Source organism: Cygnus atratus, chromosome 22 (genome assembly GCF_013377495.2).
Source record: "Cygnus atratus isolate AKBS03 ecotype Queensland, Australia chromosome 22, CAtr_DNAZoo_HiC_assembly, whole genome shotgun sequence".
NCBI classification, from domain to species: Eukaryota; Metazoa; Chordata; class Aves; order Anseriformes; family Anatidae; genus Cygnus; species Cygnus atratus.
The window spans coordinates 2,256,717-2,284,702 of record NC_066383.1 but is presented as its reverse complement, the minus strand read 5'-3'; the positions used below and the strand labels follow the sequence as shown (position 1 = coordinate 2,284,702).

Sequence of the window (27,986 nt, the reverse complement as noted above, 5' to 3'; positions counted from 1 at the left end):
TTGTTTTATTTGAAGATATCAAAGGCCCAAAGAAATTGTTCCCCGATCTTCCATTTGGAAACATGGACAGCGATAAAGTGGAAGCCAGAAAAAGTCTGCTAGAATCTTTCTTGAAGGTGAGCTCCTTGCCCAGTGCCTGCTTGGTGTCCACTGCCTCCCGTGGCTGCTGAGGTGATTCTCACCATTGCCCCTCCTTTGGTGCGGAGATCAGATCACTGCTGGTCTGTTAGACCTGAGAGCTGGGCTTTTGTGCTGGATGCTGGTGTCTTTTAAGTGAGTTTTTTGTTTGTTTCATTTTCACAAGTAGCCACTAGACTCATTTTTTTATTTTCACTATTACTGGGGAAAGTGCAGACAGAGAATATCTACTTTTTTTCCCTGCCCTGCTGTCCTGAGTAGTGCCCCAGAGGGATAACTGCCGTGTCTGTGACGGACAGCCAGAGATGGCAAATGGACTTTCCTTTACGTGTAGCAGGGCCTTGAGCTGGCAGCTGTAGCTTTCTGTGAGCTGGAAAGCAGTGGATCGGGACTGCTCTGTACTGGCAGAGCACATCTGGTGTTTTCCCAGTCTGCTCATGTAAAGTGCAAGTGGAAGCTGACTCAAAGAACCTAAAGCTGTTATCTTTCCTTGCAGCAACTGTGTGCAGTCCCTGAGATTGCCAACAGTGAGGAGGTGCAGGAGTTCCTCGCCCTGAACACCGATGCCAGAATCGCATTCGTCAAGAAGCCCTTTGTTGTCTCCAGGATAGACAAGGTAGACAAGTGGGAAACTGCTTACGTGAACTTCTTTTGATTGCACTCAGACTCTCCTTTTGCATTTTCCTCTTGGGCTTCATCGTCTATATCCATTTCTGCTGCAGTAGTTGCAAAAAAAAACGCACTATGTGTAACTGGGTTGAGCTTGCCCAGAAAGCCATTAAGCTAGACAGGGTCAGAGCCCATCTCAAAGTTTGGGCTGCTTGTTGTTTTCTTTTTTTCCTTATGGAAAATAGGGATACAGCAAATCTTAATACTCCCAATTCGCATTCCGGAAAACCCTACCAATGACTGATGTCTCTTCTGGCTCTTGCAGATTGTTGTCAATGCCATTGTGGATACCTTGAAGACAGCGTTCCCCAGGTCAGAGCCCCAGAGCCCCACGGAGGATCTTAGCGAGTCTGAGGTGGATGGGAAATCTCAGACAGATGGGAAGAAGGCTAACAGGTAAGTTCTCCTTCAGCTTCCCCTGTGCTTCGTGTAGAATGTGGAGTTCATCAATAAGCTGGCTCCAACATGAAGTACTGACTTGATGCTTCACGTGTTTCGGATAATCCATGGCTGTCATGTTTTAGTTGAGTTGCTTTCTCTTTCACATGCTGAGCAAGGGTGTTTGAGTTCCTGTTTGGGTAAAAGATTCTTCAGGAACGCTGAGGGTTTCCACAGCAATTTCTGCTCGAGGTTTCTCTGGTTTCTTCGTGAGGGAACTGTGAGGTGGTGGCATTTGCTGGGAAAGATGTTGATGCTCCTGAAGAATTGCTTTTTACCCATAAGCATTTACATGACCTACACATGCGGTGAGTCACTGCAAAATACAGCTACAGCTTGAGACATTGGGTTGCTGCTGGTGAGAACAATTACTCCATGCACAGCACTTCAGGGCAGATTTCAAAATGCGATGAAGAAAACATGCAGTGTTCCAGCTAGTTTTACCTGTATTGTCAACCTGAAGGCTTACTCCTACCTTTCCCATGTGCTTCACACAGTGACACATCACTTTTCCCAGCAGAAGTTTGAATATTTATTTAGGAGTAACATTAAAGGTCATTGCACCTCTCCTGCTTACCAAGTGTTTGTTTGGTGCTGCTTGCAGTGATGAGCCCCGTTGGGCTTGTCACTGATTGTTCCCTTACAGAAGAAGGGAAGGTTTCTGCATGAGTATGGCTTTTTTTTTTTTTTTTTTTTTTTTCCAGGAAAGAGTTGTTTTGCTAGGGAAAGCTGCTGTGGACAAAAAGTTTAAAAAGAGAAAAAAACAGTTCAACTTTTGAAACCTCTTGGCTGAATAGGACATTCCTTCATGATAAAGACTTTTTTACAATTTGTCCCAAGTCCAAAATGCCCCTCACATCCTCCTTTTTGTATATGTGTTTACAATTGGGTTTCACAATCCTGCTGAGTGTGTCTCAACTCAGAGTTTTCTGGACACTTTCCTGGATATGCTGATGTGCTCGCACCTATCTGCATGGAGGCTTCTATCTCAAATAGCTGTGGAAGAAGGTGTGTGTGGTAGATGCCAGGAAGGCTTGGTTATGCCAATGTTTAAGAATGTTAAAAGCACTCTAAAGCTTTCATTGCATGGTTGGTTCTACAGCTAGTTCTCAGTTATCCTGGGGGCAGATGCTTTTCTGAACCACTTTAGGTCCAATCAGACTTCTTAGCTTGGGCTTGACACTGGACAAACATAGCTGGTTCAGGGTTTTGGCTGAGACCGGGAACTCATCACTTGTGGAGAAAATCCTGACCATGATGTGTTTTTCCTCTTCAGGTCCCGGCTGAGGTTTTCATCCAGTAAAATCACTCCAGTGCTGAGTGTGAGTGAAGCACATGACAGGATCGTGTACTCCGTGAGGGAGGGCAGCGCTGTAAGTTCAGATCCCTTCTGTGATCCTTTCGTGATCCTAATCATTGCCATGTTTGGATGCTGACTTGAAATTATCTGTGGGCACAAAGCTGTGGTTGCTGCAGCCTTGTTCCCACATGCCAGGCCTTTGCAGAAGGGCAATGAGCAGCCCTTGTTGTGCCGTTGGACAGAGCAAGTTGCAAATCAGGTGGTGGTGGGGCTGTCTGAGCAGTGGAGACTGTGGTGCTAACACACCGGTGCTTTTATAGGGCTCTGGCACCATATCGCTGGCTGCTATGGAGTCCTTCATCCACAAGCAGGAGAAGCTGCTGGAGACTGTCCCCAGTAAAGCTCCTGAGGGCGAGAGAAGCAGAGAAGCTAACGAACGCCCCACACAGGAGGATGCAGACAGGCTGGGCCCGTCGGAACAGGGAGTACATCCAGACACAGACACAGGTGAGTTCAGCCCAGTTTCAGGCTTTCTCCCCTGGTACTGCAGCAGCTGCCTGCTGAGAGCCTGCACGCTCAGCTCGCAGGGTCTTGAGCACAAGGACCTGGTCCCTTGCCTGTTGCACCTTCATTAAAGAGAAGGCAAGCCGAGTCTTTTCCAGTCCTGTTGGGAGATCGCTCCGATCCATATTGCTATTGGAAGCAAATTGGGTCTTTACTCGGTTCTGTCACTGTAGATCTTCACCTTGGTGTACTCGCTGCAGTTACTCCAGAGATATTTCTTAAGGACATGCTACCTAAACTGCTAACGTTGTAAAATCAGGCTCTGTTAAACTGTCAAATAACAGTTTCTTGGTAGTCTAAAGTTAGCCTTGGTATGTTCATACACTGTAAAAGGACATCTGAGGTTGTTACGTTTGGATGAATTTGGTGGGAGTAGTAAATGCGTAACCTCAGTTCAAGGAACGATGTTCCCTTTCTGGTTATAGATCTCTCCTCTGAAGCACAGAGGTCCTATGTCCTCAGAGCGGTTACAAGATTATCCTGAGCATGAGCAAAAATATGTTCTCTAATCTTCTTCTTGGAATAGCTAAGCTGTATCAGCTGGAACTTTCCAAAAACTTCACTCCAGTGGTTCAGGTTTGGCAAGCTCTGACTGAAAGCACATGCTTGTGACAAGATGGGTCTGGTGTTCTGAAACCTAGCCTGTGCTACCAGCCTTGCCTATAATCTTTGAGCCACATGCCTGCAGTTGTTTTGGGGCTGCTGGGGAGCAGGACTGGAATCGGAGGTCAGTGCTCCATGCAGAGGACAAGAGATACAGGCAGGCCAAGTTAGCTGAACTCTTAAGGAAATCCTGTGTAATTGATGTCAGATCCCTGCAGGTCTGTGATGCCTCAGAGCTGAGACAGGGCGGGATGAGGCAAATGGATGTGGGGAGGGACTGGCTAAAGGCACCCAGCATCCCTGTCTGCTCACTGGGTGACCTCTCGGAGGGGTTGGCCAGCAGCTCTCTGGGGAAGGAGGCTTGGATCTAATGGGAATAAACAGAGCTTCATCCCGACTCCTCCTGTGGGCCTGCAGTGATGCTAAACAGCCTGCTCTGCTTTTGGCTCAGGGAAGTCAAGGCTCAAAGGGCAAAGCAAGGACTAACTTGTGCGTGGTACAGAGCAAGAGGCGCTGAGCGCGCCCGGATGCCGTCTCCTCCAAATGAACAGCCTGGAGTTACTAGTCCAGCTGGTGAGCAGCAGGGAGGGAAGGAGGCAGGCCAGGGTTCAGAATCCCTCTCCCCGTTGTCTCCAGCAGGCCTGCTGGCTCCCCACAGGGGGAGAGTGGCAGAAAAATGCGGTGCTGGGGACCAGCAGAGTAGGAGCTACTGCCACACAGTAACTCGCTCTGCTGACAGAGCAGATGCAGCAGTGCAGGTTGGGGTGCTGGCCTAGGAGCGATTATCTCAGGCAGGTCTGTGGTACGTTAACGGGTTTGTTCTGCACCCCAGCTACAATGCTTTGGGGCCAAGCAGCACACTAGTCACTCTGGCATGTTGAATGTGTGCTGTAGGCTTTGACATCCATCTGGGAATAAGAAAGGTTTTGCTGTCCCCGGTCAGCGTCACCCAGGATATGTCGGCACGTGCAGGGGTTATTGTCAGGGCTGATGCATCTGGTTTGTCCAGATGTTTGGTACATCGTCCTGCTGAGACCTGGACCTGCCACACGATGGCAGCCCACAGACACCGACCGGAGCCTTGTGCCTGGAAAACTGCGCGGTGAAAGAGGGGAGACTGTTAAGGGAGACTGGGAAAGATATTCCTCATCGATGTGCAGTCAGTACTTCCATCTCACCTGCTTTGGGCACGCTGCCATCCCTGTGCATGGTCTGGGATTTGATAATCCCTCAGCTGAACTGAGTAGGAACTGAGCAAAGCTGCACTTGGAGCAGACAAGTTCTGGTGTGCTCCTTGGAAGAAGAGGATGGTGCTGCTTGAATGGAAGAGGAAATGAGTGCTCGGGGCAGGATGCTGGGAGGGCAGGGCCCCAGGCTGGCTATGCTTTAGCATGTGGCACGAGGTGTTAGGCTGGGAAGCAGAGCATCATTCAGGCTCTTGGCTAGAAGAGTGGGTTTCAGGTGATGCTTTCTACCATATTTGCTTAGGATCTGAGCTGGCTTCCTCATCTGAGCCTCCTCTTCCTCCTTTCAGACTCAGAGACGGCTTTGGCTGACCTGGCCCTGGACTTGCTGCGCCTGCTCCTGATGGATCACTGGAGCTGGCTCTGCACGGAGGACATGCAGAAGGTCTTCCACCTGCTCTTTGGGACCCTCATTCAAAGGTAAGGCCTCAGCGACCAACCTCACAGCTCTGTGGCAGCACTGCCTCTCGAGTTAGACTAAAACAGAGTTTTTATCTGAACGCACATAAATACTTTCTGTTGCATCAAACATCAGGAGGTGTAATGTGTATGTGCAGTGAGCATCTCGGAGGTTTGCAATGTAAGCTGCTTTCCCTGTGAGCACCAATGTGACTCCAGTGGACAGCTTTCTGCCTCTTAACACAAGGGAAGGGAAAGGTCCAGCCCTGTGAGTGAGAGGCTTCCTACCTCACTGAAGGAGAAAGTGTACCCATCTCCTCAGCCCTCCAGGGAGGAACTGGCTTCTGCTGGTCTACCGCAGCCTGGGGCCTCAGCTTTTTCTTTCTGCAAAAGGAGAACGAACAGGCACGGGGAACAGGGAATTGTCAAGTAACAGCTTGGACTGCAGTCTCCCAGGGCCTTTGCTCTCCCCGTTGTGTCCCTCTCCAGTCTGCAGTGGGCCAGTAATGCTTGTGCCTTGGGCACTGACCCACAGATGTATTAGGGAAAGATTTCCTTTCCAGCTGGTATGCACTTGCCAAGCTTTCCTGAGGCCAGTGCCTCTGTGTGGTAAGGCATTGGGCCAAGGCACACAAATAGAGAGCATTTCTGTTTTCTTTTGTAAGTCAGTGACTATCGCTAGCTGAGGATGTGGTCCTTTAGAGTAAAAGATAAGCCTTCCCAGGAGAATTTTGGCTAGGGGGAGCTTCAGAGCAGTGTTTTTCCCACTCCTGCACCCTATCTTCTACAGGAGATGCTGAAAGCCGGTGTCAGAATGTGCAGGGTAGCACATTGTAACCTGGGTGGTAACTTGAGCTGCCCTCAGCAGAGGTTGCCAAAGCACTTTGAGGTCAGGGGCTGCTGGCTGTCACTCCCAGGTCGGTTTCCTTGCGTGGGAGGAGGTGGGTGTCATTCCCACTTCTCCAAAATGGGTTCTGGTGTTTTGGGGAGTGAGCTGGAACCCAATCCTTGTGTGTAAGCACGGAGGTATGAGAGCTTGAGCATGCACGTCATCACCTCCTAATAAGCCGTGTCCTCGTCACCCAGGGGGCCTGCAGCAGGAACACGTGGCGTTGGTATTTTCCACTAGAGAAGCTGTCATACACAAAGCACATGCCTGGCCCTGGAAGGTGGAGAAGCTCTGCGTGTTGTGCTAGCAGAGGAACATGAAGATGAATGTGTTTGTAGCAGTCCTGCTTCAGTGGCTCTGGGGGAACCTGAATGTGCTGCACGCAAGCAAACTTTTGGCTGGAAGGGAGGCGGGAAGTCCTGTGAGTCCTGGGTGCCACGATCAGGACCTCCCGCAGGGTGTAAAAAGAACCTTTTGAGCTAACTACGTGTCCCTGGCTCTGTGTGTGTCTGTGCTGATAGCTGTGTGTTGACACTGGCTCTGGGCTTGTTCTGGAGCAGTCGGGAGTCAGCGTGTCTGGTGCGAAGGGGCTGGGGAAGGAGCTGGCAGGGAGAGCTGACCTGCTGCCAGGACAGTGTTACTCGGGGGCTGCTGCAGGGAATACTTCCCACTCCTCTTTCTGCTGCTGCAGCTGCCACCCCGACCCTGAGGGCTGTGCTTGGGAACGTGCTTTGGTCTCCTGAACGGAATGAGTATCAGGGTAGAGGTTGTCTTGTCTTGAAACAAGGTGAAAGGTTTTCAGTGGTCCTGGAAGCCCACGCGGGGGGCAGGACGCTGCAGTGGGCACAGAGCTGCTGAGAGCTGGGAGCAGCCAGCATCTGCCTGTTACAGAAGCTGTGGTCTGGTACGAGAGCAGAGCTCAGTGCCCAAGGCAGATGTTTGAGATGAGGGACGTAGGTATCCCTGCAGTGGAGGAGACACGGAAACAGGAGTGCTCCCTGCCAGCTTGCCACAGCACCCTCGTGATACCTGAGCAGGAGGGTGGCCGAGGTGGGTGCTCGTGGCTGACCCAGGTGGCCACTGCTGCCCTGAGCAGATCAAGAGCTCTCTGGCTCAGACCTGATGCCGACCGCTTGTCCAAGGACACAAGGTGGCATTTCTGTTCCATTTAAGCATTGGCGACTTAATCACTGCTAGGCCGGACCTAGCACAGCCTTAGTTCAGGTACTCAGGCAGGCACTGTGTCCGGTACCCTGTGCAGGTGGAGAGATACCGAAGCTGTTTGTGAGCATGTGCTCTTTGAGGCATCATTGCTCCTGCCTCTGAGAAGAGGTGGACAAACACGAGGTGGCAGGCGTCACCCAGCCTGTCTCTAGCCATGGCTGGTTACAAAGTACAAGTGGAGTCACCCCTCCCTGGTAGGAAGCCCTCCTCCCTTCCCATCAGCGGCTGGGTTACGTGGTGGGTGATGGAAGACCGACCTAGCAGAGTTTTGAGTGTCAGGAAGGGGGCTGCTGCTGGAGGCTTCTCTGCTTGGTTGTTGGGAAATGTGCTGCTCCTGCAGCCTCCTCCATGGGCATTGCCACTGCTGTGCACCACGTGTGCCTCATGCGAGAGCAGAAAAATCAAAGAAACACCAACACAGAGGTCAAACTTCTCCAGAACACCAGTTCCCTCTCCTTTGGGAACTTGATCTCTAAGGTATGTGGTGCCCACAGGACCCCTGTACTGACACGAAGTGCCCGGCGTTACCTTGCTGGTGAGCCAGGGCTCCCTGTCCCACTCCGTTTGCAGGGAGCATCCCTCTACACTCCTCTTTCTCCTCTCTGTAGCAGAAGTAGCCGGAGCCAGGCACTATCCGTCTCCCCTGCCTGTCAGCTCGATGGCAGCAAGAAGGACGGCAGTATGACCGAAAAAGGTATTGTTAAGTAAAAGGCAGGCCGTGCGTGCAAGCCCGCATCTGAGCGGCGCTCATCCCATTATGTAACAGGGAGTGATCCTTTTTTGGAGCAGAAAGGAGAGGTGGGTGGAGAAGAGGCTTGCTGGGAGCCCAGGCAGCCCTGGGGCCAAGGAGCGCTTCCAGCAGGCTCTGTGTGCCTCTCCCTGCCTGTAACCAAACCCCACTCCGTGCCCCTCCTCGGGCCGCCTGCTGCTTCCCTCCCCCGGGCTGGGAATGGAGATCTTGCTCTCACCGGGAGGCTGCAACGGGAACCTGATGGCAGAGGGGAGTAGCTGGGGCTATTCTGGGCCCCGAGGGTGTTCGGGGAAAGAGCTAAAAAGCATTTGGAGAATCCGTGTGCTTTTTGGAGCCCGTGAGTCAAAGCAGCGTTAAAAATACACGGCAAGCATGCGAGCCACTCTGCGGCTGTGACCCCGCGCCCTGCCCTCGCTGTGTCCCTGGTGGCATGCTGGTCACTGGGTCAGGGTCCAGCAGGAGCCAGGTAGAGCCCATCTTGCCCTGCTGGGGCTCTCCCGGGTCTGCATCTCCTTCCAGCAGAGCCCGGGATTCTGGGGCTGGACCGGGGAGGGTTTATACGTAGGTGATTTTCCAGAGCTTGGTGCAGTGCAGGTCCAGGAGCAGAGCTGCTTGCTTCCCCTTCCCACGCATCACAAGAGAGCCACATCAACGCAAACCACCGAGCTGACAGAAGGGGACCCGTCGCACCCTGTAGCCCCGGTAGTGGTGCCTGTGTAATGAAGGGAGCACACATGCAGCAGGCAGCTTGGGGTGCTGTGTTCCACTGAGCACGAGTTCAGGTAAACGCGAAGCACCCCTGCCTTCTCCAGGAGCTCAGCTGCTTGCCTTGCTGTTCGTTTTGGGTCACTGGTGCTCCTCCAGGCTTTGTGCCGTCCTCTTCCTCAGCAAAGCAGCCTGTTAGGAACCGGCTACAAGAGCTGCTGTCCCCCAACGAGCAGTCTCCCCTTCTGAAGTCACTGCTCTTGAAGGAAGAAGGGACTAGAGCCTTTGTGGGTGGCTGGGAATCCAGGTGGATTTGGAGAGGTGATGCTCCAGCCCGTGAGATGTAGCCAGAGACCCGGGGGCAGGCCGGGAGCAGGTTACAGATGGCCACCTGGCTTTTGTGGACACAGTTCCTTGCAAGTTCTAGCTCTGCTCCCCTGTACGTTGGCACCCAGGGGCCGGCTGGCTTCGCCAAATTCTAGTTTTCCTCCTGGGGCTTCCTCTCTAGCTCTGGTTCTGCACTCATGCAACACTCAGGCTGCTGTCCCTGCCCGCAGCGCATCGCCTCTGCTGGCACGAGGGGGAGCTGCCGGCTGTCCCCAGGGCCTGCAGGTAGGCAGCAGGGCAGAGGAGGGTTGTTCGGTGCTGCAGGGCCCCAGTGCTGCAGCCAGGGCCAGCAGCTGCAGGGCTGTGGGTTATGCCAGGATGTATCCTTCTCCTTTCGAGTGCTGTCTAGGATATTCAGTGCACTTTCGATGGGGGATGCAAGGCTGGGGAGAGACATGTCTCCCGAGAGCAGGACATGTCCCCCTTGTCCCCAGAATGTTCTTGGAGTTGGCTGTTACAGGGATTATTCCACGTGGGGCTGAAAACCACCATCCCCTCTTGCCATCCCTGCCTCTCTGCCATCAAGTTTCCTGTCCCCCTGTCGCAGATTCACCGTGGGCACTAGTGGTGACAGTTCAACAACGTGGCTGGTTTCATTAGACCTGCTGCCAGGGGCTTGCTCACTCGGCTTACAGCCACCTCCAGCCCCTCCAGGTGAGAACATCCCAGACCAGCATCCGTTGCCCGTGATCAGCAAGGGCCCTGAGTTGTTAACCGAGCAGCACTGCAGCCAAACTTGGGGTCCCTGCAGCAATCCAGGCGTCTGTGCTGGTCCAAAGGATGCCGCAGCACGCTGTGTGCCTCCGCCTCCTGTCCCTCCTTCAGCAGGGACGTGGCACGGTGCCGTGACCGTCATGCAGGATGGGTTCAGGTAGGCTGTTGCAGGTTACCCCGTGCACTACCCCGGGCTGCCCTCGCCTTCTTGCTGTCCTCTTGGCTTCGGGGCCCCGTGCCGGAGCCCATCAGCTTCAGGCCAGGTGTTGCAGGCCCTTGTGCAACTGCTGGTGTGAGTCAAGGAGCTCGTAGCTTCGGGGTGTTGCTCGCTGATTTTTCTGTTTTCTTTTTCCCTCTTTTTTCCTTGATCTCTGTGCCAGCAGAACTGGCAAAAACAAAGACCCTTGGCAGCCTCCTTGATTTTCTTTGACTTTAAAGTGCCACTGGCATGTAGTGTTGCCTGACCCTCTTAAATGTCCCTGAGTAAACCTGCCTGCTCGGGCAGCCAAGCACCTGCAGCCCCGGGCTCGCTGGGAACACGCTGCCCACAAGTGACATGTCCTGGCCGTCCGGAGCCCCGCGGGCACGCAGGGCTGTGTCCGACAGCGGGGCCAGGTGAGTGCAGAGCTGTAGGTGAGCTCCACACCCACATCACCGGGTGTAGGGGGTGTCGCGGGGCAGGACATGGCCGTGCTCAGGCAGGTGTTTGCTGCAGACACTGTTCCCTGCCTGTGTTATCTCTGAAAAGGACATTGCAGCCCAGGGCTGGCCCCAGGAGGAGTCGTGCTGGTTTGTGCCGAAGCTGTTCCCAGCGCCGCTGCTTCACTTTCCTTCGGCCTCGTGGCTGGCAGGTAGCTCACCGCGCCGCGCGGGCAGCACCTCCAAGTTTTGCTGGCAGAAGCAAGCTGCCAAAAGCGCGGTGTCAGAATGGATTTAGTTGCTCCAAATACGATCTCTTCTGCCTTGTTCCCTGGGGGAGCTGATGCGGGCACGTTTAGCAAGCGCCTCTGCAACCAGGGGCCGTGCTGGTGGGCGCAGCTGGGTGGCTGCGGGGGTGCTGAGGTTCCTGCAGTGGTGCGAGCCCGTGTCCCACCTAATGCCAGCAAGAGTTTGTGTGCGGGGGAGCCACATTATGGCATCTTCCTCCTTGTCGCTGGAGTTGGCTATCGGAGCTGCGAGGAGCAATAGGAACCGCAGGCCTGTGGTGTGTCAGCAAAAGCAGTCCTCGGGACTGCGTGTGTCTTCGTGTGTGCGTAAAGTAAATAAAAATCAGCTTGGAAACAGGCCTCGATTCAGTTGTCTCCAAGCACCTGGAAATTTTGGATCTGGCTTTGAATCTCTGTCCCAAACAATTTTTTTTCCCCTCATCTAGAAGCAGCATTCTTCCAAAAACAGCCGCTGGAACGAAGCAAGCACTCTGTGCTTTGATAACAATTGCAACATTATTTTAACTGCATCTCTTTTTTTCCTTTTGACTCTGTTTCAGCAATTAGATACGTGCCAACTTTTTTTTTTCCGAATTAAGAAAAAGTAACTTCCTATTGCAAATAGAGGAGACAAAGGAGAAAAGGATTGCGAGGAAATAATTTCTCTTTGCAGGTTGTAGTTTTCCCAGGCTTGTGAAGGGTTAATGGTGTTTTTATGTATTTTGTTTCTGAAGTGGGCTAATGAAGCAATCTGCTCTGAGCAGGACCTGGCTGAGACAGCCTGGCCTCTCCCTGGGGCGCTGCTGAGAGCTTAATTGGCTCAATAAATACTTGATGAAGATGTTATCAAAAGCCGGGATGCTTTGTTAAAAATCAAGGGGTTTTTGGGACGATTTTTAATCATGTAGCTTCCCCCCCCCTTTCCTGAGCCCCATGGCGTTGCAGGGAGATCTGACTTGAGAAGAGCAAAAAAGCAGCAGAGCGGCTTGGTTAACTCACTGGAGGAAGATGTGAGAGCTGGAGCCCTCTGTGTTTACGAGCTTTCTTTTTGCAGCAGGTGTGTTTAGGAGAGAGCAGCGTGTGAAGTGGCAGCAGCAGCAAAGTGCCCCAAATCCGAATGCCGAGGTACAACTTGATGCCTGCAAGCAGTAGGGAACGGTCTGGTTTTCCTCCTGCCCGCCACACGGTGAAGTGTCGCCTGTGCCCACCTCTCCCAGGCCTTCTGCACGCTCCACATCTCAGGGCTAGGTCAGGTAGATAAAATAAATCCCACTGCCCTGTGCTGCTGCACGCAGGCAAGTGTAACGGGCAGGGTAAAGACACATTGGATGCCAGCGCTACCTGGGTCAGCTCCCTGCAGCTCCGTTTGTTTCTTCCTTCCTTCGGTGTGCTGCCCTTGGCCGGGCTGGGTTTGGGAGGCGCGAGGCTGGCAAGACACTCTGTTTGAGGGGAAGGCACTCGGCCACGGGGCCTCTGCCTCGCTGGTCAAACACTTCATCACCGTGTGCTCGGGCAGGGGTACAGGACGCATTGTTCGTAGCATATACAACTGTAAACTTTTTATAGGGCTGCAGGAGAGGAACGTTTCCAGTAAGGCGAGAAGGATAGTTTACTTTTTGCGTGTGTGCCTTTGGCCAGAAATTTAAAAGGACTCAGGATGCTTCGTATTTGATTTATGGAGGGCTTTTTTCTTTTTTCTTCTCTTTTTATTTTATTTTTTCTTTTCTATTTCCTTCCTCTCCAAAGAGTTTACCGATGGCCTGGACAAGTGTGGGTTTGCTCGGAAGGTGTTTGAGCAGAGCGTGCCAGCACTCAGCTGCACGTGTTGCTGCTGGCGGCCGTGCGGGGAGGGTGAACGTGGGCTCGAGTAGCAGGTGCTAAAAGCTGAGCCTGGGGGCAAAAGCTCTCCGTTTGTGTTTTTCCATGCTTCTAACTGCCTGCTGCAGCTGTTCCTTCGGTTTTATAAGCTTTGCTAAGAAATGTTTTACAGTCAAAGCATTGAAATGTTGCTCTTCGTGAGCCCTTGAGCTAAGGATATTCTTGTGGTTTGAGGCACAATTTGGGGAAGAATTTGGGGGACAAGTAATGAGAAGGGAGGGATGGTCTGGTGATTTAAGTATCAGCCTTTCCTGATTTCATGGGAGTCAGATGCTTGACTACGTTGTGCATTTCCAGATGTTGCCTTCTTCTTAAATCCTTTTCACTACCTAGGCCTCACAGGCCCTTTTGGAGCTCCTGGTTAGCCACGCTGTGTTAACTGACCTCGGGGAAACGGGGGCCTTGTTCTGGGGTGGAAGGTAGTAGATGTTGAACCAGACTTGCTACTGTTCTGCACAAATCATCTGTATTTATAGAGCTATTTATATTTATACAGCTAAAGCAGACTAGTAGAGGCATTCCCATCTTTCTCTTCATCCTAACAAGGGCTCCAGGTTGTGTTTGTCTGAATCCTTACGACCCCCAGTTTGGGGGGGAATCACAACTACTGTTGCTTCAGATTTCAATCACAATCAGCATTAGAAGGTTTTCTTGAGTACTTAACCCAGACATTCCTCAGCTCAAATGAATTTAGCAGTTCTCATCCCAACCTTGATGGACAAGAGAAGCAGAGGTTTATCAGCGCAGAGCAGCTGTTTGTAGGTTTGGATACTACTTATATCTTCTTGTCCACTGGACCATTCGTGGTCCTTCTTTCTTTTCCAGACAACACAAACCCAACTTGTCCAACCTTTACTCATGGAGATGAGCTCTCCTTCTGCAGGTGAACCCTCTGGGCAGGCCACTTAGAGGAGCCAGGTAAACTCCACAAACACAAAGCACACAGTGCTTTGTCCTTCCTGACTCTGTTTATCTAGGCTGCCCTGCATTAGCAGCCCCATTACTTTTAGGGGGCAGAGAAGAGCCAAGGTATGTACCACCCAGGCCTTGTTTCTCATTCCCAGGGCATTTCTGCCGTTCTCTCTTAATGGGCCCCTTCAGCTGACCTTGGAGTTCCAGCTTAAGCCATGGCATTAAATCAGCTCTTTTTTAGCAGCCATTTCATTCCTCCATCAGCAGCTATTTCAAACGGAGGACCCTTACAGCATGGGCAAGCTATGCACCTCCAGACAAACGGCCAGGACCTCGTAGCCTGTGCAGTCTGCCTTTTTGCATTGGGCATTATCAAAGCATTTGAATGTCTGAGCCCAGGAGGTCACTTGCTATCTATTTCTGGTCTCCACTGAAGTGTAAGGAGATGGTTTGGTGATGGGTTTGTTTTTCTTTCTTTCTTATTAAGGCTACTTCTTCATGAAATACCAGAATGGAAATAGTAACTTAAAAAAGATAGCTCTATTTGTGTTTCTTACTGGATTTATTTCTACCTGGGAACAGGGGGTTGTGCATTTTTGATGTGGCACACGGATCTCAAATGTTTCGTCCTTTAATAGTATGAAAAATCATCTGTGATCAGCTGGTGGAGGTCGGCTTTGGGCCCACGTGTTTGGAGTTCCTGTATGAGAAGTGTGAACTCTTAAGCCTGGCCTAGCACTGGTGCAGCAAGGCTGCCTGATGGAAAGGTCAGTTTGCCACAGAAACCTGGGGTTTGCTCAGGTAGGATCTCTCAGTAAAGCTAGGTATGAACCTCCCTGAGTTGCAGATGCAGTTGTGAGTGCGGAGGAATTAAATGTGCTCCTCGGCATCTAATAAATGCTGCCCAGGCATGGCCCTGTTTGCTGTGCAACCGCAGTGTGCCTCCCCCAGCGTGGACAATGGTGGGACTGCTGCAGGTCGAGAGCTGTGAGAGCACCGACTGCAGGGAGCAGAGAGGAAATTTCTTCATGGACACGTTGCTCTGCTTTGATAATCTCTTTTGGAACATTTGAGGGCACCAGCTGCTCTTGCAGGAAGGATGCTGAGCCAGAGGGACCAGGCTGATGGTTCCTCTCTTCCCACTGCTTTTGGGATGGGTCTATGCACGAGTAGGCTGGCAAAGGGAACCCAGAGTGTCTGTCTGCTCTGAGCTGCTGCCCTTCCTGCCCTTCCCTTCCCAAATGGGAAGGCAGGGAGCTGCCAGAGGGAGTGAAAATCCATCCACTGACTGTGTTTTGCAGCTGTGGGAACAAAGACCTGCAAGCGCTTGCATAATCCAAGTGCATGCACACGCGATAAGATCTGTAGGTGTTACTCCTAGGCCTTGTCGCCTCGTCCTGGGGACTTTGTAGGACTAAAAGAGCTAGAGATGGAAGGTTGTTTGTTCGGGGCCTTCCAGCGTTGGTCACTTCTCAGTCCGCTCTTGAGCTGCCTGGAAATGTGTGCTGTCTTCTCGAAGTTCAGCTTTCACTCTCCACACTATTTGCTTGAATTTTTGCTATTTTAGGAACGTTCCTAAGAAAAAGAGAGTTTGTCCTTTTTGCAGCCTTTTAGAGGATGACAAGTGACTGTTGCTGAGGTGAAATTCAAGTCAACATTGGACCTGTTGTCCCCAGACGTGGGGTTGTTCTGTTTGCAGCTCCGTCCCCAAGTCTCTGAACTTCTGTTGCCTGTCAGATGTTTTCTCAATTAGGAAAACAGATTGTATATGAAAACATGTTAATGAAAGCGCGTGTCCCTAGAGGAGCCACAGTTTAGCACTTTAATTTGGTCGGGGATGGCTGGAAGGTTTCACACGCTCCAAGGTGTCAAACTCTGCTGATTGCTGGAGATAAACTCTTTTAAACAATTGTCTTTCAGACGTGGCCTTTTCCTAGACCAGACAGCGCCGTGACATTTCGTCCTGTTATTCTGGTGGCAGCCAAGCTGTGGATCTCTGGCACTATCTTGTAGCAGCATCAGTACTTGGGGTCCCTGGTGAGACAGGGCGTAAAGGCTGTGTGTCTCCATCCCCAGTGCTGTTTCTGGGACTGCACAGCACGCACCAGCACCACCTTGCCCTGAGACATAGCTGGCCTCACTGCTGCAGTGCAGGTTTAATGTTCTTTGCTTTTGCAGCTGGTGTCTCCTAGGTGTGCAGCCTTAACAGCCTGCAGCTAGGCATCTCGTTTCCTGCTGAAGAAGGGAGCGGTGGGTTGCAGCCCTGGCCCCGATGATGGCTACCTGCCCTTCTGCCCGCTTACCTTTAGGTGTTGCTATTCCTGATGTTCTGATGGCGCTGCCCTGGTTGCACGGGGAAAGACGCCCTTGGCCCAAATGCCTCGCCTGAGAAGAATGCAGACAGTCTGGCAGAGCGCAGGTTAAATAAAGTTTGCCTTGGCAGGGCCCATGCTCTTGGATGTACTGTGAGCTGCCGGGGCGTAGTGGTGACGGAATTGCAAGCACGAACGCCAGCTGCCAAGAGGAACGGGTCTCCTGGCCCCGCTCGTGGACTCCTCTCCTCTGGGACTCTGGAAGTGCTGGCGAAATCCAAGCCTTCTCCCTACCCAGCCCGGCCCAACGTTCCTCTCTGTCTCTGGATCTCCTGCTGCTGAGGACGGCGGCCACGGGCGAGTCCCGGCCCCGAGAAGTCAACGGGGACCCTCCCGTTGACCTCGGTGGCGTCAAGGATTTGGCCGCTGGCTCCCCCTTGTTCTGGCGGGGAAAGATTTTAGGCGGTGGTGAGTTCTGACTGATGGCCATGGCTTTTGCTGTTGCACAGGGAAGTGATTTAACACCTTGGAAAGAGGGGCTGCCTGATTGATGTAGAAACTTCCCCTGACCAGCTTGGGTGGTGTTGACAAATCTCCCCTGCCCTGGCTGCAAACACTTCGGAGCCCCTTTGTGGAGTGATATTCCCGCCGCGCAGCCTCGGGATTTGCAGGTTGTTGCCATATAAAGGGCACAGTTTGGCCCAGCAGGAGGGCCAACGAGTGATTTTGTTGGCAGGTACCTACGCTTCCTTTTAATAGATGTGCAGCACGGGGTTTGGATGGGAGCTGCAGAGAGTTCATTGCCTGCAACTGGGGGACGGGGCTGGGCTGGGCGGCAGGGAAGCAGGGAGATGAGTGCGAAGCAGCGGGATATTCATGCCTCGCCGTCCTGGGAGGGTGCATTTTGGTCTCCCAGCAAGACACCCTTGACTCTTTTAGCATCAGAGGGGCTGACGAGGGGAGTGCTGGTTGCCAGACCACGTTCACATCCTTCCAGTTGTTCACAGGGATTGTTTTAGAGTTAAAGCAACAATTTTGAAAGACGGAGATGGGGGTGGTTCTCCCAGCTCTTTCAGCTCTGTCATCTGCTTGTGCATGGACATCACTTCAGTCGAGTCCCTTAGCCATGCTCTCTCTGGAGACCTGTTAACTCATTTGATTTCTCTTGTGCAGCAGGGCAATGGAGCTTTTCACAACTTTTTGCTTTTCCTTTGTGACTTTGCATGTGTTTGTAAGATGGGGAACATTTACCTAAATCTGGTGCACAGGAAAACTCAGCTAATTAATACTTGTGAAAATGTATTATATATATATGTACCCACTTGAAAACTGCATGTTAACTTACCCGGCAAGGTGATTTCCCCTCCAGGGCCTCAGCAGAAAGCTCCTTAGTTGGTACAAGTCTGACATTTCTGATCTCTCTCTCCTGCCCTGTGCCTGCAGGTGGCTGGAGGTCCAGGTGGTGAACCTGACCTGCACCCAGCGCTGGGTCCAGTACCTCCAGCTGCTGCAGGAATCCATCTGGCCCGGAGGAATTTTACCAGCCGTGCCTAAACCAGCCAGGACAGAGGAGCAGAAGAAAGCAGCAGCAGAGCTGGCCCTGCAGAGCCTGATGGGGATCTTGCCTGGTAAGTGTGCACCAGAGATGGGTCAGGAGCCCCGTGTGAGGCTGGGGAACCCTCCAGTGCATTGGCATCTCTGGAAATGTGTTTACCATGATGGGGTCTGCTTGTGCCAAGGCACTGAGAAATGTTCCCAGCCTTTGGGGTTGGATGGTTTCCTGCAAGGAAAAGCAGCAATTTCCCAGTTCTAGGCGGTTTGCACAACCACCTAGGGAACAGCACAGCTTAGAGAGCAAGGGCATGTGTCCTGGTGATTCCCAGGTGCAGACTGCCACATGTTCCTTCGTAGTGCTGGTGGTGCTGTTCCTGCTGAGCCACTCCAAAAAGGAGGGGCTCAGGCCAGGCTGTGCCACGCTGTGCTCCTACCTGCTGCCAGAGGTAGCATTGCTGAAGAGTCGGGCAGCAATCGTTCTGGCTTCTTGCTCTAGAGATGACAGAGTGGCTTTTCCACTGGGCTGAAATCATGAATGCAGCTGCACTGGATTTCCCTCGTGAAGTTTGACATGGGGACCTTTGGCATCGAAGCAGCTGCTGCCTAATCCATGAGTGCAGCCTGAACTTTTAACTCCTTGCTGCAGTGTAAGGGGCCCTTAGTATCCTTTGGGAATGAAAAAGTGCTACCAGCATATGCTGTTTCAGGCTGAAGCACTTTCCTGGCAATCAGTTCCTGTCCCTGGATGTTTTTTCTCGTGGTAATATTGGGCACAAGATGCCTCAGGCTCAGAGCACCATCAAAAACTTTGACTTGGCACCCTCCAGGAGGAGACTGAGCCCATTTCACTACAGTGGAGACGTGCTGTTCATAAAGCTTTGTCTCTGATGTTGACAGATGTGATCCAAGAAATCCTTGGAACCAGTAAATGTCGCATGAGCTGGAACCTGGTGCTGGAGTCCCTGGGCCATCCTGTTATCAACAGGTATGTTGATTAGTCTCCTTACCTCAGCAGCCTGTGCAGCGGGCCCTGTAAGCTATGCTCAGGGCTCTGCTGTGAGTTTCGCACTGCCAGCTTCTTGGCACAGAGCCTATCTGGCTAATCTTGCTTGACTCCATATGCTATCAAAGGGAATCTGGGACGATTATCGCGAAGTTGTGTGTTTTAGGACCTCAGTCTAGCTGGAGGTTATTGAGTCAATCATATTAATTATGTTGTCAGGCTTGTTTAGGTTGTAGATGTTCTGGGAGGAAATAGGACCAAATCCAGGTTTAGTCTGTTGTTTTTAGAAGAGCTTAGGGAGCCGCATGTATTTGTAGATGGTGTTTTTCCGCGTACCTGTTGCTGTGCATTCGAAAAGTGATGTTTTTTGTGATTAACTGCAAAGAAGTGCATGTACCACCTTGCTCCACGAGATGCGTTTGTGCTTTCTGTGCTGCTCATCAGCTCCAAACACTTGCTGGTTTGGGAGGGTGGGGGGAAACCGAACCATCCCTTGAAACCTTTCTTGTAGGGTATGAGATCTTTTGTCTGTCTCATGAAGGCAGGCAAAGTATTTCTTCCTTGCGTGAGGAAGGTACAAGCCTTCCTTTTGGCTCCTGTGTGTCTGGAGCTGATCTCCCAGCTCCACTGTGCCCTGACCAGGCTAAGATTTGTCTTCTCTCCATTTCAGGCACCTGGTTTTCTGCCTCTTGGACATTCTGCTGGAGTTCTTGGTTCTGAAGGGCTCCAATAATGAGCTCGAGACCGCAGCTGTCGCGCCGTCTGACTCTAGTGGCCTGGAGAAAGCAGGCATTTCAGCACATTAACGAGGGCTGGTGTAGCCAGCAGTAAAGGAGAGAAGAAGCCACAGGCATGGGATGATTTGATTTTCAGTGCTTACTGAACATGTCTGGGAGCTTCTTGTAAAGAATTTTTCCAGCCAGCGCTAAATGAGGCTGCTTCCAGGCTTCTCTGTTTTGACTGGGTGATCAATCAAGCCCGCTGTCAGTGGCTGAAGAGGTTTTTCTGCTGTGTAGTGTCTGTTCCATCGCTGACTTGATGGAGAGTCTGAACTGAAGATGCCTGACTTCTGTGGAGCTGGATGTCCTGAGAAGTATGTGCAGGCTGTCCACAGATGCTGTTTGGGTTTCATGTCTCACCCCATGTGTCTGAACAGCCGTAACATACACACAAAAGCAGGTGGCACACACGAGCTTTGCTTTTGGGGCTTCAAGCTCCACCTGGTGCTGGCATGTAGAGGCATGATGGTGTCTTGTTGCTAGGTGTTTCTCCAGGACAGGTGAAGGGAGGACCAAATGCTGTCCCTGCTCTCTTAAGCAGCCTGCCTCATGCCTACACAAGGCCACCCGCTCTACCAGAAGGAAGACAGGGAGAGAGTGGAGCATTGGAGATGTGACAGCAGCCCTGAAGTCAGTCAGGAACCCATCCCCATTGCCCAAATAATTGGGAAGTTGGAAGCAGTTCAGAAATCAAAGCTGCTGTCCTACCTTAGGGACAAAGATAAGTTGGCTCCTGCTGACACCCCTCCAACATGGTCTTGTTCTGGCATCTTTTGCTCCCTGAACAGTAGGAGGCAAGTAGGGTAGTCTGTGGTCCTGGAAAAGAGAACCATCCCCATGCTGAAGAGGAATGGTAGCTTAGCTGGACTTTAGTATTCCCATGTATTTTGCCTGCTGAGTTCAGTCCCAGAGACTCATCTGGAAGGCACAGGAGAAAGGGAGCTGGTCCACGTGTGACACGTAGCAAGTAAACCAGCTCCCAAGGTGCTTGTCACAGTGAGCTCTTGGAAAGGAGCGAACGCCTCTGAGCCCAGGAGGAGTGCTGGATGCGTGTTTTGGGAATGCAGCTGGTAAGATGGCCCTGGGAGCACCACCTTAACTCGGACTGCTGTCTCACTATGCCTTGGTTTGCTATGCCTGCTGTTGCGAACAGCTGTGTGCAGACTGCTCCAAGAAGCTTGTCAGCTCAGGCTGTCCAGTGCCATCCAGCGCAGAAAGGCATGTCGGTCTGACAGCTGCCTTTCCGGGTCATCCGAGACTTGAGTGGTTTTGCAAGCTTACGTTGCCCAGCTGTCAGGCTCGTGACAGGGCAGATGGACGTGGCAAATACACACCAAGAGACAGACCCGTCTGTATTTCTCCCAGGATATGGATCACCAGACTGACCAGCGCTGGACTTTGCTAATCCAGGGCATGCTGCTCCTGGTGCTCTCAGCAGATCAAAGCACTGAGAGGGGATGTTGCAAGAGAAAAGCTCGCAGGATCACAGCTAGTTCCCACATTCCAGTACCAAATGGTGCATTTCATGCAGCCTGCGTAGTTTCTTGGAGCTGGATACTCCGTGGCGTGTTTGGAGAACAGGTCGTGCAGCTCCAACACGCGTACTGCTGAAAGCAGAGCCTCTGCTCTTCCCAGGGACAGCTGCTTAATAGTGGACACTTCTCTGTGTGCTGTTGCATGCTTCTGTTGTGTGTGTGCCCGTGGTGTGTGGTAGATGCTGGGAAGGAATAGTTTGCTGCCAGGAAGTGTATTATTAGGAAGTTCCAAGGGTACCCAAGACTAGGCAGAACCCAATGTAATGAAATAAAGCAGTTTTGCACAGCTTATCGGAGCCATTTCTCAGCAATGACACTTTTGAGCTGGTAGACCTGCCTGCCTGCTTGGAAAAGGAAGGAGTTACGTAGCATAAGAGCAGATCAGACAGCGTGCTGGAGGACGTTCCATATGGAATAATGGCCAAGCAGCAGGTCGGGAAGCAGGAATCCCCTGTACCCTTAAGCACAATATCTACTTGGAGCACCCTCTTCACCCTCTCTTTCACTGCCAGGTTCTGATTCCCTTCCTTTTTTCCTACAGCTTCCATTACTGTATCTCCTGCCTCGAGGAGGCAGTAGGAGAAGGAGCCATCAGCCGGGGATGGCTGATCTGTTGTGCGTGGTGGCTTCCCAGATGCTCGTGGTGTGCTTGCTTGCTCTTGCTTTTTCAGGACCTTTACAGCACCAAGGCTGCAGTGTGTCACTGATTAGGGGTATCATTACGAGACTGCTGAGAAGGATCATTCAGAGATGGTTGCAAACTCCTCACTGCCAGCTCCACATGAGGACAAAGGTGTCGTACAATCCTTACAGACACTGCATTTGTCCTCAGAAGGATGAGCTTAGGCTTCCCCTTTGCCAGGAAGCCCTGATATGCCTGCCTTTCACCCTGACCTCCGGCATTATGCAAGCAGCTCAATATTCATTCCTCCTGATGGAAATAATTTGTGATTTCCGCTGGCAGGCTCCGAGGAGCATAGCTGGAGAGGTGGCACTTGGCTGGAATGCTGTGACAATGACCTGTGGCTGTACCAGACAACTCGGTGTGTGCATCCTCTGCACCTTTTGTGCAGGGGCCTCGAGCCCTGCATTTTGCAAACTTGCTCACACGGTGAAGTAGCAGCATCTCCTCTGTGTTACCTGGCAGTTGTTGGGGCACAGAGAGGTGAAGCAAGTTTACTTGCTTCCACTTCAAGTCAGCAGCAGAGTTGGGAACAGACCGCAGGAGTTTGGATCGTGAGATCTGTGTTTTAATCTCCTGAACCCCCTTTCTTTTCTTAGAGCAAGGAAAACAGAAACCAGGATTGCCAGAGCCCTTTCTCAGGCTCTCACTGGCCAGGCTTCAAGCTCCCATTCTCTCCTTCATAGATATTAGTCCGTTCTCACAGCCAAGATGAAGCTGCCCATGAACAGCATAGGAACAAGTAGCCCCTCTCTGTATCTCGTTGTTAAGGAATACAAAATCCAATAAAAAAATCAGCTTGTTTTTTTTTTTTAACCTAATGACAGTTTTTTGTCTCGCTGTAGCTTTCAGATTAAATTGAGCACAACAGTGGCAAGGGCAAGCTTCTTTGATCAGGTGGGCTGGAAGTTTATTTTCTCTGGACTATGACTGGAAGTGCTGCTTTGGTAAAACAAACAAGGCCAGCAAAAACCTTTAACTCATTCTGTGTGTCAAGCTCCCACAGTTGTTCCAGCAAGCTCCCTTCTTCTGCACAGATCTGTGTAGAAGGCTTGAACCAGGGAGCTTCAAGGCATCACCATAAGCTGAACAGCAGTTGTTGTGTTGAGCTAGAGCTTGATTTTTGGAAAAAAAAAAAAAAAAAAAGGGAAAAATGTGCAACTGTGCACTGAATCCTTGTCACCTTTCCTGTATTCAAACCCGTGTCAGCTATTTGTGGTCTGTACCGAGGAGTGCTGGTCTGAGAACCTGTTATGTGGTTAATGGGGAGCAAACTGGTGCTCCAAGTACCTGTGACTTCTGCTCTGACTCTGTGTACAATAATACTTCATTTCAAAATTATTTCTGCATTTGGATTTAAAAATCACCTTTGTCAAGAGACTGCGCTTGGAAAGAAAAGGGCAAGCTGGGGAGAGGCAAGAAAGCCCGTTTGGGAGAGGGAAGAGTTGGGGCAGGCATCTCCCTGAGTGTTTGTCGCATCCTGAGATGCCTGGCTGGGGTGGCAGGGCTGGTGGCAGTGGGTCTGAGACAGTGGTTTGTCCTCTTGGCACGCGGTGGCATTAGTGAGGGTGGCTGTGACCACAACTGGGGGGGCTCCAGCTGGAGCACAGTCCTGGGACAGCTTGCAGAGCCCTGGCTTCTCATATGTGGGAAGGACCAGTGTCCTAGGCAGCTTGGTCAGAAATGGGAACAAGTTTTCCTTCTCCGGTACCGACAGCACTGCTTCTTTCTCCCTGACGAGCAAACTTCTTGATTTAGGCTTCCTGGTGAGTGTGAAACCAGAGGAACAGTGTGGAGATCTCATGGCCTTTCTCCTGGAAGAAAGTGAAAGACACCCAGATAAGCAAGGGGCCCTGCTGCTTGGGAAGTTCACCTTGACACCAGTCGTGGAGGAGGAAAGCTGGTAAGCTATAAGGAAATAGGGGTGAATGTCTGAAAGAAATTCCACATGGAAGTTGAAATATTACAGCAAAATAAAAATACTGGGAAGGAAGAAAAACCTGATACAATGAATGCTTGGGTCATGTATTATTCTAGATTAGCTCTGCCACAGAAAGATCCAGTACACCCTATGAAAGCCATTACCTACAAGCTGGTGAACATTTGTACAGCACATGAAGCAGGGATCATAGCTGAAGCCAAGTTCCCCTGTATAATATCCACTCCAGGGTAGATTGGTCCCTTTCCAGTATCAACAGCCAGCAGATTAGCATTTATCTCTACAGAACAGTGGGTAATTGATACCAGATCGAACTAGGAGCTATGCTCTACAGAGCTTGCTTGTGACTGTATTTGTGACCAAGCGTGGCTGTAGTGCCTGCAGGTGACTTGTGGGGAATGGGATGTGCTTTTTTCTGTGCCAAATGGTGCAGGCATTGCCTCGGTGCTGTGTGCCCTGTAGCAGAGCATCAGTAGCTTCAGGGCTTTGTGCTGGGATAGCATCAGCCTTCCCAGACACAGCTCAGGGTGAGGTCTTCTGTCGTGGCCACAGGCGGTAGGCATCAGGGTGAGAACCCATCAGGAGAGCTTTTATTCCAGCCAGACGTTGGAAGAATGGAATCAGGATGCTGTGATTTGCCATCTTCTGCATTTAAATGTAAAATCCAGGCTTTGGCACATCTGACTTCTTGAAATAAATTAATACCATTATCCTGGCTGCAGTCCAGTTCAGGTGATTATATTCTTCCTACCTTAATGCCACTCCAGCCCCCTGTCTCCACTGGATATGCAATGCTCTAATTCCTGTCTGGAGCTTGCTTATTATATTACAAAGTCTTTCCCCCTCTCCTCCCAAGTACAATTTGTGTACAGCAGGCTCGCCCTGCTATGCTGAGCTGCTAAAATAGTTGAGAGGACCTGCATAGACATTTAATTGTGCCTGGTGTTGTCCTGGAGCATCTCCCTGGTGCTTGAGCCTGCTGAGCAGAGAAGGTAGACAGCATGAATGATCAGAGCAAGTGTTACAGTCCTGTTTAGCACAGTGGGCAGTTAGAAACCCCCCTCTTCCTTCTCAGAGGGCCTTTGGCTGGTGTATGTGTTAATGGAGGAAACATTAACGTTGTGGGGTTCTTCTACCTTCCTGTCTTGCCAGGTCTTCAAAGTTGTTGAAGGCTCGAGTATGTCCTTACATACAGGCAGGGACGAGACCTCCTGTCTTTGAGGAGCACAGTGTTAGTGTCGCAATGTGAATGTGCCCAAACAACCCTGCTAATCTAGTGGGGCAGTTCGGCCTCGATTTGTGCTCAGCATCCAGCCCCAAGAAACCCTGTTTCCTGCAATACATGAGCAATACTAAAAGCTGGCTTTAAGTACCTCGTTTCCCTTTTGGAGCTGCTTGCTTGTCTATGTTGGTGGCTTGTTGGCCTTTACATTTCCTGCAAAGGATGCATTGAGGTGGTTTCTCCCTCTGAAAGGTATTTAAAGTTGCCTTCTTTCCTTACCCTTTCAATTACACTCTCTTCATCTCCTGGCCTCGCTGAGGGCCTGAAAAGGTTGCTCAAGCAGTACTTGAGGAGAGCATCCCACAATGTGCCCTACTTCCTTCCTGTTCCCAGGCTTCTTTGCTCTTCTGTGGCCCCCGAGGACAAGGGAGGCTTGAGGGACGTTCTGCAGAAGGGACAGCAGGGGTGAGGATCAAAGACCATAAAGCACTGTTTAAATATATAATGCCCACCGCTCCTCTCGAGTGTCGCATCTGGCAGAGCCTCATTAACCTTCTGTTTCCCCCTCCTACTCCTTTGCCCCTGAAAATCAACAAAGCCAAACATAACAAGTTGCCTTGATTGAAGAAGGATGAAGTGTGTGTGCTTAGTGTGAAAAAGCAAAAGCAAAGCCATTGGCTAAAGCCCCTTTTCCATGCAGGCCACTTCACATTTATTACGCTAGAAGACGGAGCTCTTTAAATCCCGATGCTCTTTATAGTTGAGCTCTTTAACTTTCTCCTTTCCTCCCCTTGCAGCCTTCATTCTCCCCTTGTTCGGCTCCTTCCGCTCTGCTCCTTTCTTTTTTGTCCTGTGAGAACGAGTCTTTTAATCCCCTTGTAGCGCAGATTAAAGCTATTATAGCCTCCCCAACCTGACATTTTCTCAGAGAGGCTCACAGCCAGATCTTTATGAGCGCTCTCTGTCTGTCTGCTGCTGCCTTTCTTCTCGGCACACTAAACCCCTGTTCCTGACCTTTCCCTGAAGAAGGAAAGGCTGTGGCGTGCAATCCCGTGTAGGCAGAGGCTGGGCTCAGCGGGGCTCGGTGGGCAGGAAATTAAGACCCATGGAAATTAACAAGTAAATAAGAAAAGATGATGGGAATTAAGAGACAGAAGCAAAGCAAAAATCGCTGTGTTTGGAAACTGAATGCAGAGCCTGGGCCTGAATTTTGCACATGGTCTTTACAAGGAGGCAAGACATAAACCTGGGACTTGTTTTTTAGTAGCAGACTGGGGGTACCTGAAGCCTAACTTACTGCCTGACTCCACGCTTTGCTTTTGACCCAGGAACAGTGGGTGCAGGCACCTAGAAGTACATGGGTGGATGTTGAGTGTGTGAGCTCTGAAGGGCAGGAATGGCCTCCAGTACAATGGGACCGTGTCCATGATAGGGGTTTCTTAGTGTTTGTCATCAAAGGATTGTACATCAGCTCTGGGACTGCAGAGTGGGGCAGTGTGCTGCTCCTTGTCTTGTACACATCATAAAAACACAAAGGATTGGGGTAGCTTGCCTAAAAGCGCATGTGCTAATGGCAGAAGCATCTTTCCGTTGGAGTTTTCTGTCTCTCATCATCAGTCCTGCCCCGAGAGGTGTCCTGCAAATGTCCCAGAGTTTTTGGCTAAGCACCAGGGAAGAAGAAAAACTCGGCTAAAGGTCTGTTCCCCAGGGAATGGTGCAGAATTACCCTCACACATTCCCTCTTTCAAGTTTGTGTCCGGTATGCGAGGATGCGTGAGTGAGTAGGAGAGGTGTCTGTTGTTCATACGGGGCGGAGGAGGCACTTTGGTTTCTTCTTCTCTCCAACCTCCTGCATTGACTCAGCCTGGTTGTTCTGAGCCAGGGCATCACTTCCATGTAAAATGGGGCTGGGCGCCTAACCCAGAGCTGTGCAGCCGTCCTAATGCAGCGTGTGAAGGACTGCAGAGCTCGTGGTGCCGTGCTAACCCATTCAGGGAGCTTGAACCGAGGAAAATCATGCAATACCTTCATGAGAGAGCACAAAAAGCCAACTTTCAGTTCTGCAAGGTTTTGTGTGCATCCATTTGTGCGTGGGGTTTTTTACCTCCCTTGTGAAAGGAGGAACAGAGAATTTGCGTATCGTTATAAGCAACTTGAGAGCGCAGCCTTCACAAGCCATGTGCGGGGCTGGAAGACGTTTAAAGGGTTGATTCAGCACCTCCAGATTTTGCTGAGGCAGGTGGTGACCACACAGAGGAAGGTTTCCCAGGCTGCTGCCCGCAACACAGCCGGCTCAGGCCGTTTGTGCTCTCCCGTTGCGCACTGCCGCGACCGCGGGGGCTTCGGGGGGAAGCGGCAAAATTGCTTCCCAAGCAAGAATAAAAGAAGTGCAACTGTCCCCTTTTTGGGAACTCGTTTCGGGGCAAAAGTTCCCCCGGCAGCCCAGCTTGCCGATAATGAAATCGAAACGGGAGCTGGCCCCCGGAGGGGCCGTACGTGTGAAACACTGCCATGTCGAATCCCTATGAATCCCCTCGGCTCCTCCGCGAGGGAAGCCCGAGCCCTGTAATTACAGCTTTTCTCTTTGTGTGGGCCGCCCCCCCCCCCCCCTCCCTCCCGATAAGAGGATATTTGTAATGAAAATCGCTGGGCAGAAGCGGGGAACAAAAGCGGGGAGATGCGAGGCGCTGGGCTCCCACCTCCGGCCGGCCTGCTGGCCGCGCGGTGGGCACGGGGAGCCTCTCATTAACCTTCATCTGCAGAAAGGGGCCAGAGCCCCGGCGTGCCCCGTTTCATAGCTACAGCAGCTCGCTCCCAGGCGTGCGGCCTTGCGAAGGAAGGGGCAATCTCCCCAGCAACCGCCCCGGCCGGGGCCCTAATGCGTTTTGCGCCGTGCCGGCTAATCTGGGGTAGAAATGTCACCGCGGTCCGGCCCCAGGCTGGCAGCTCCCAGCCACGGCCCGCTCGTAAGCACATATCCAGCTTCAACCTTCTGGTTGCTGGGGTGAAAGGGCCTCTTCATCTCCGCGGGGAGAGGCAGATGAATCCCGGGCTCGAACAAGGGACCTGCTTTTTTTCCCCCCCCCCCCAGGACGCTCCCCCTCCAGTTCAAGAGCCCTTTATTATGTCTTTTAATTCTCAGCTGCGAGTGGGAGGGAGCAATAAGACCGGAGAATTGGGGGGGGGAAAGCCCCTCTCAGTGGGGAAAGGCCTCAGCCG

General features: G+C 51.6%; 1 protein-coding gene across 4 annotated transcripts in view; it reads left to right on the top strand.

Moving 5' to 3' along the window:
- The window catches only part of SNX19 (sorting nexin 19), a 49,476-nt gene that overhangs the window by 3,896 nt on the left and 17,594 nt on the right, over positions 1 to 27,986 (top strand). For 2 of the 4 annotated variants that reach the window (XM_035555855.1, XM_050715063.1), the window contains 9 exons: positions 16 to 116; positions 635 to 754; positions 1,073 to 1,203; positions 2,522 to 2,618; positions 2,866 to 3,052; positions 5,247 to 5,376; positions 17,497 to 17,681; positions 18,505 to 18,592; positions 19,281 to 22,934. In XM_035555855.1, coding sequence (XP_035411748.1) covers positions 16 to 116; positions 635 to 754; positions 1,073 to 1,203; positions 2,522 to 2,618; positions 2,866 to 3,052; positions 5,247 to 5,376; positions 17,497 to 17,681; positions 18,505 to 18,592; positions 19,281 to 19,416 — 1,175 coding nt within the window. In that variant the 3' untranslated portion in view covers positions 19,417 to 22,934. Of the gene's footprint in view, positions 1 to 15; positions 117 to 634; positions 755 to 1,072; positions 1,204 to 2,521; positions 2,619 to 2,865; positions 3,053 to 5,246; positions 5,377 to 6,441; positions 6,726 to 17,496; positions 17,682 to 18,504; positions 18,593 to 19,280; positions 22,935 to 23,364; positions 23,510 to 27,986 lie in introns of those variants that run through there. The other 2 variants (XR_004780152.2, XM_035555856.1) reach the window with 2 other exon arrangements.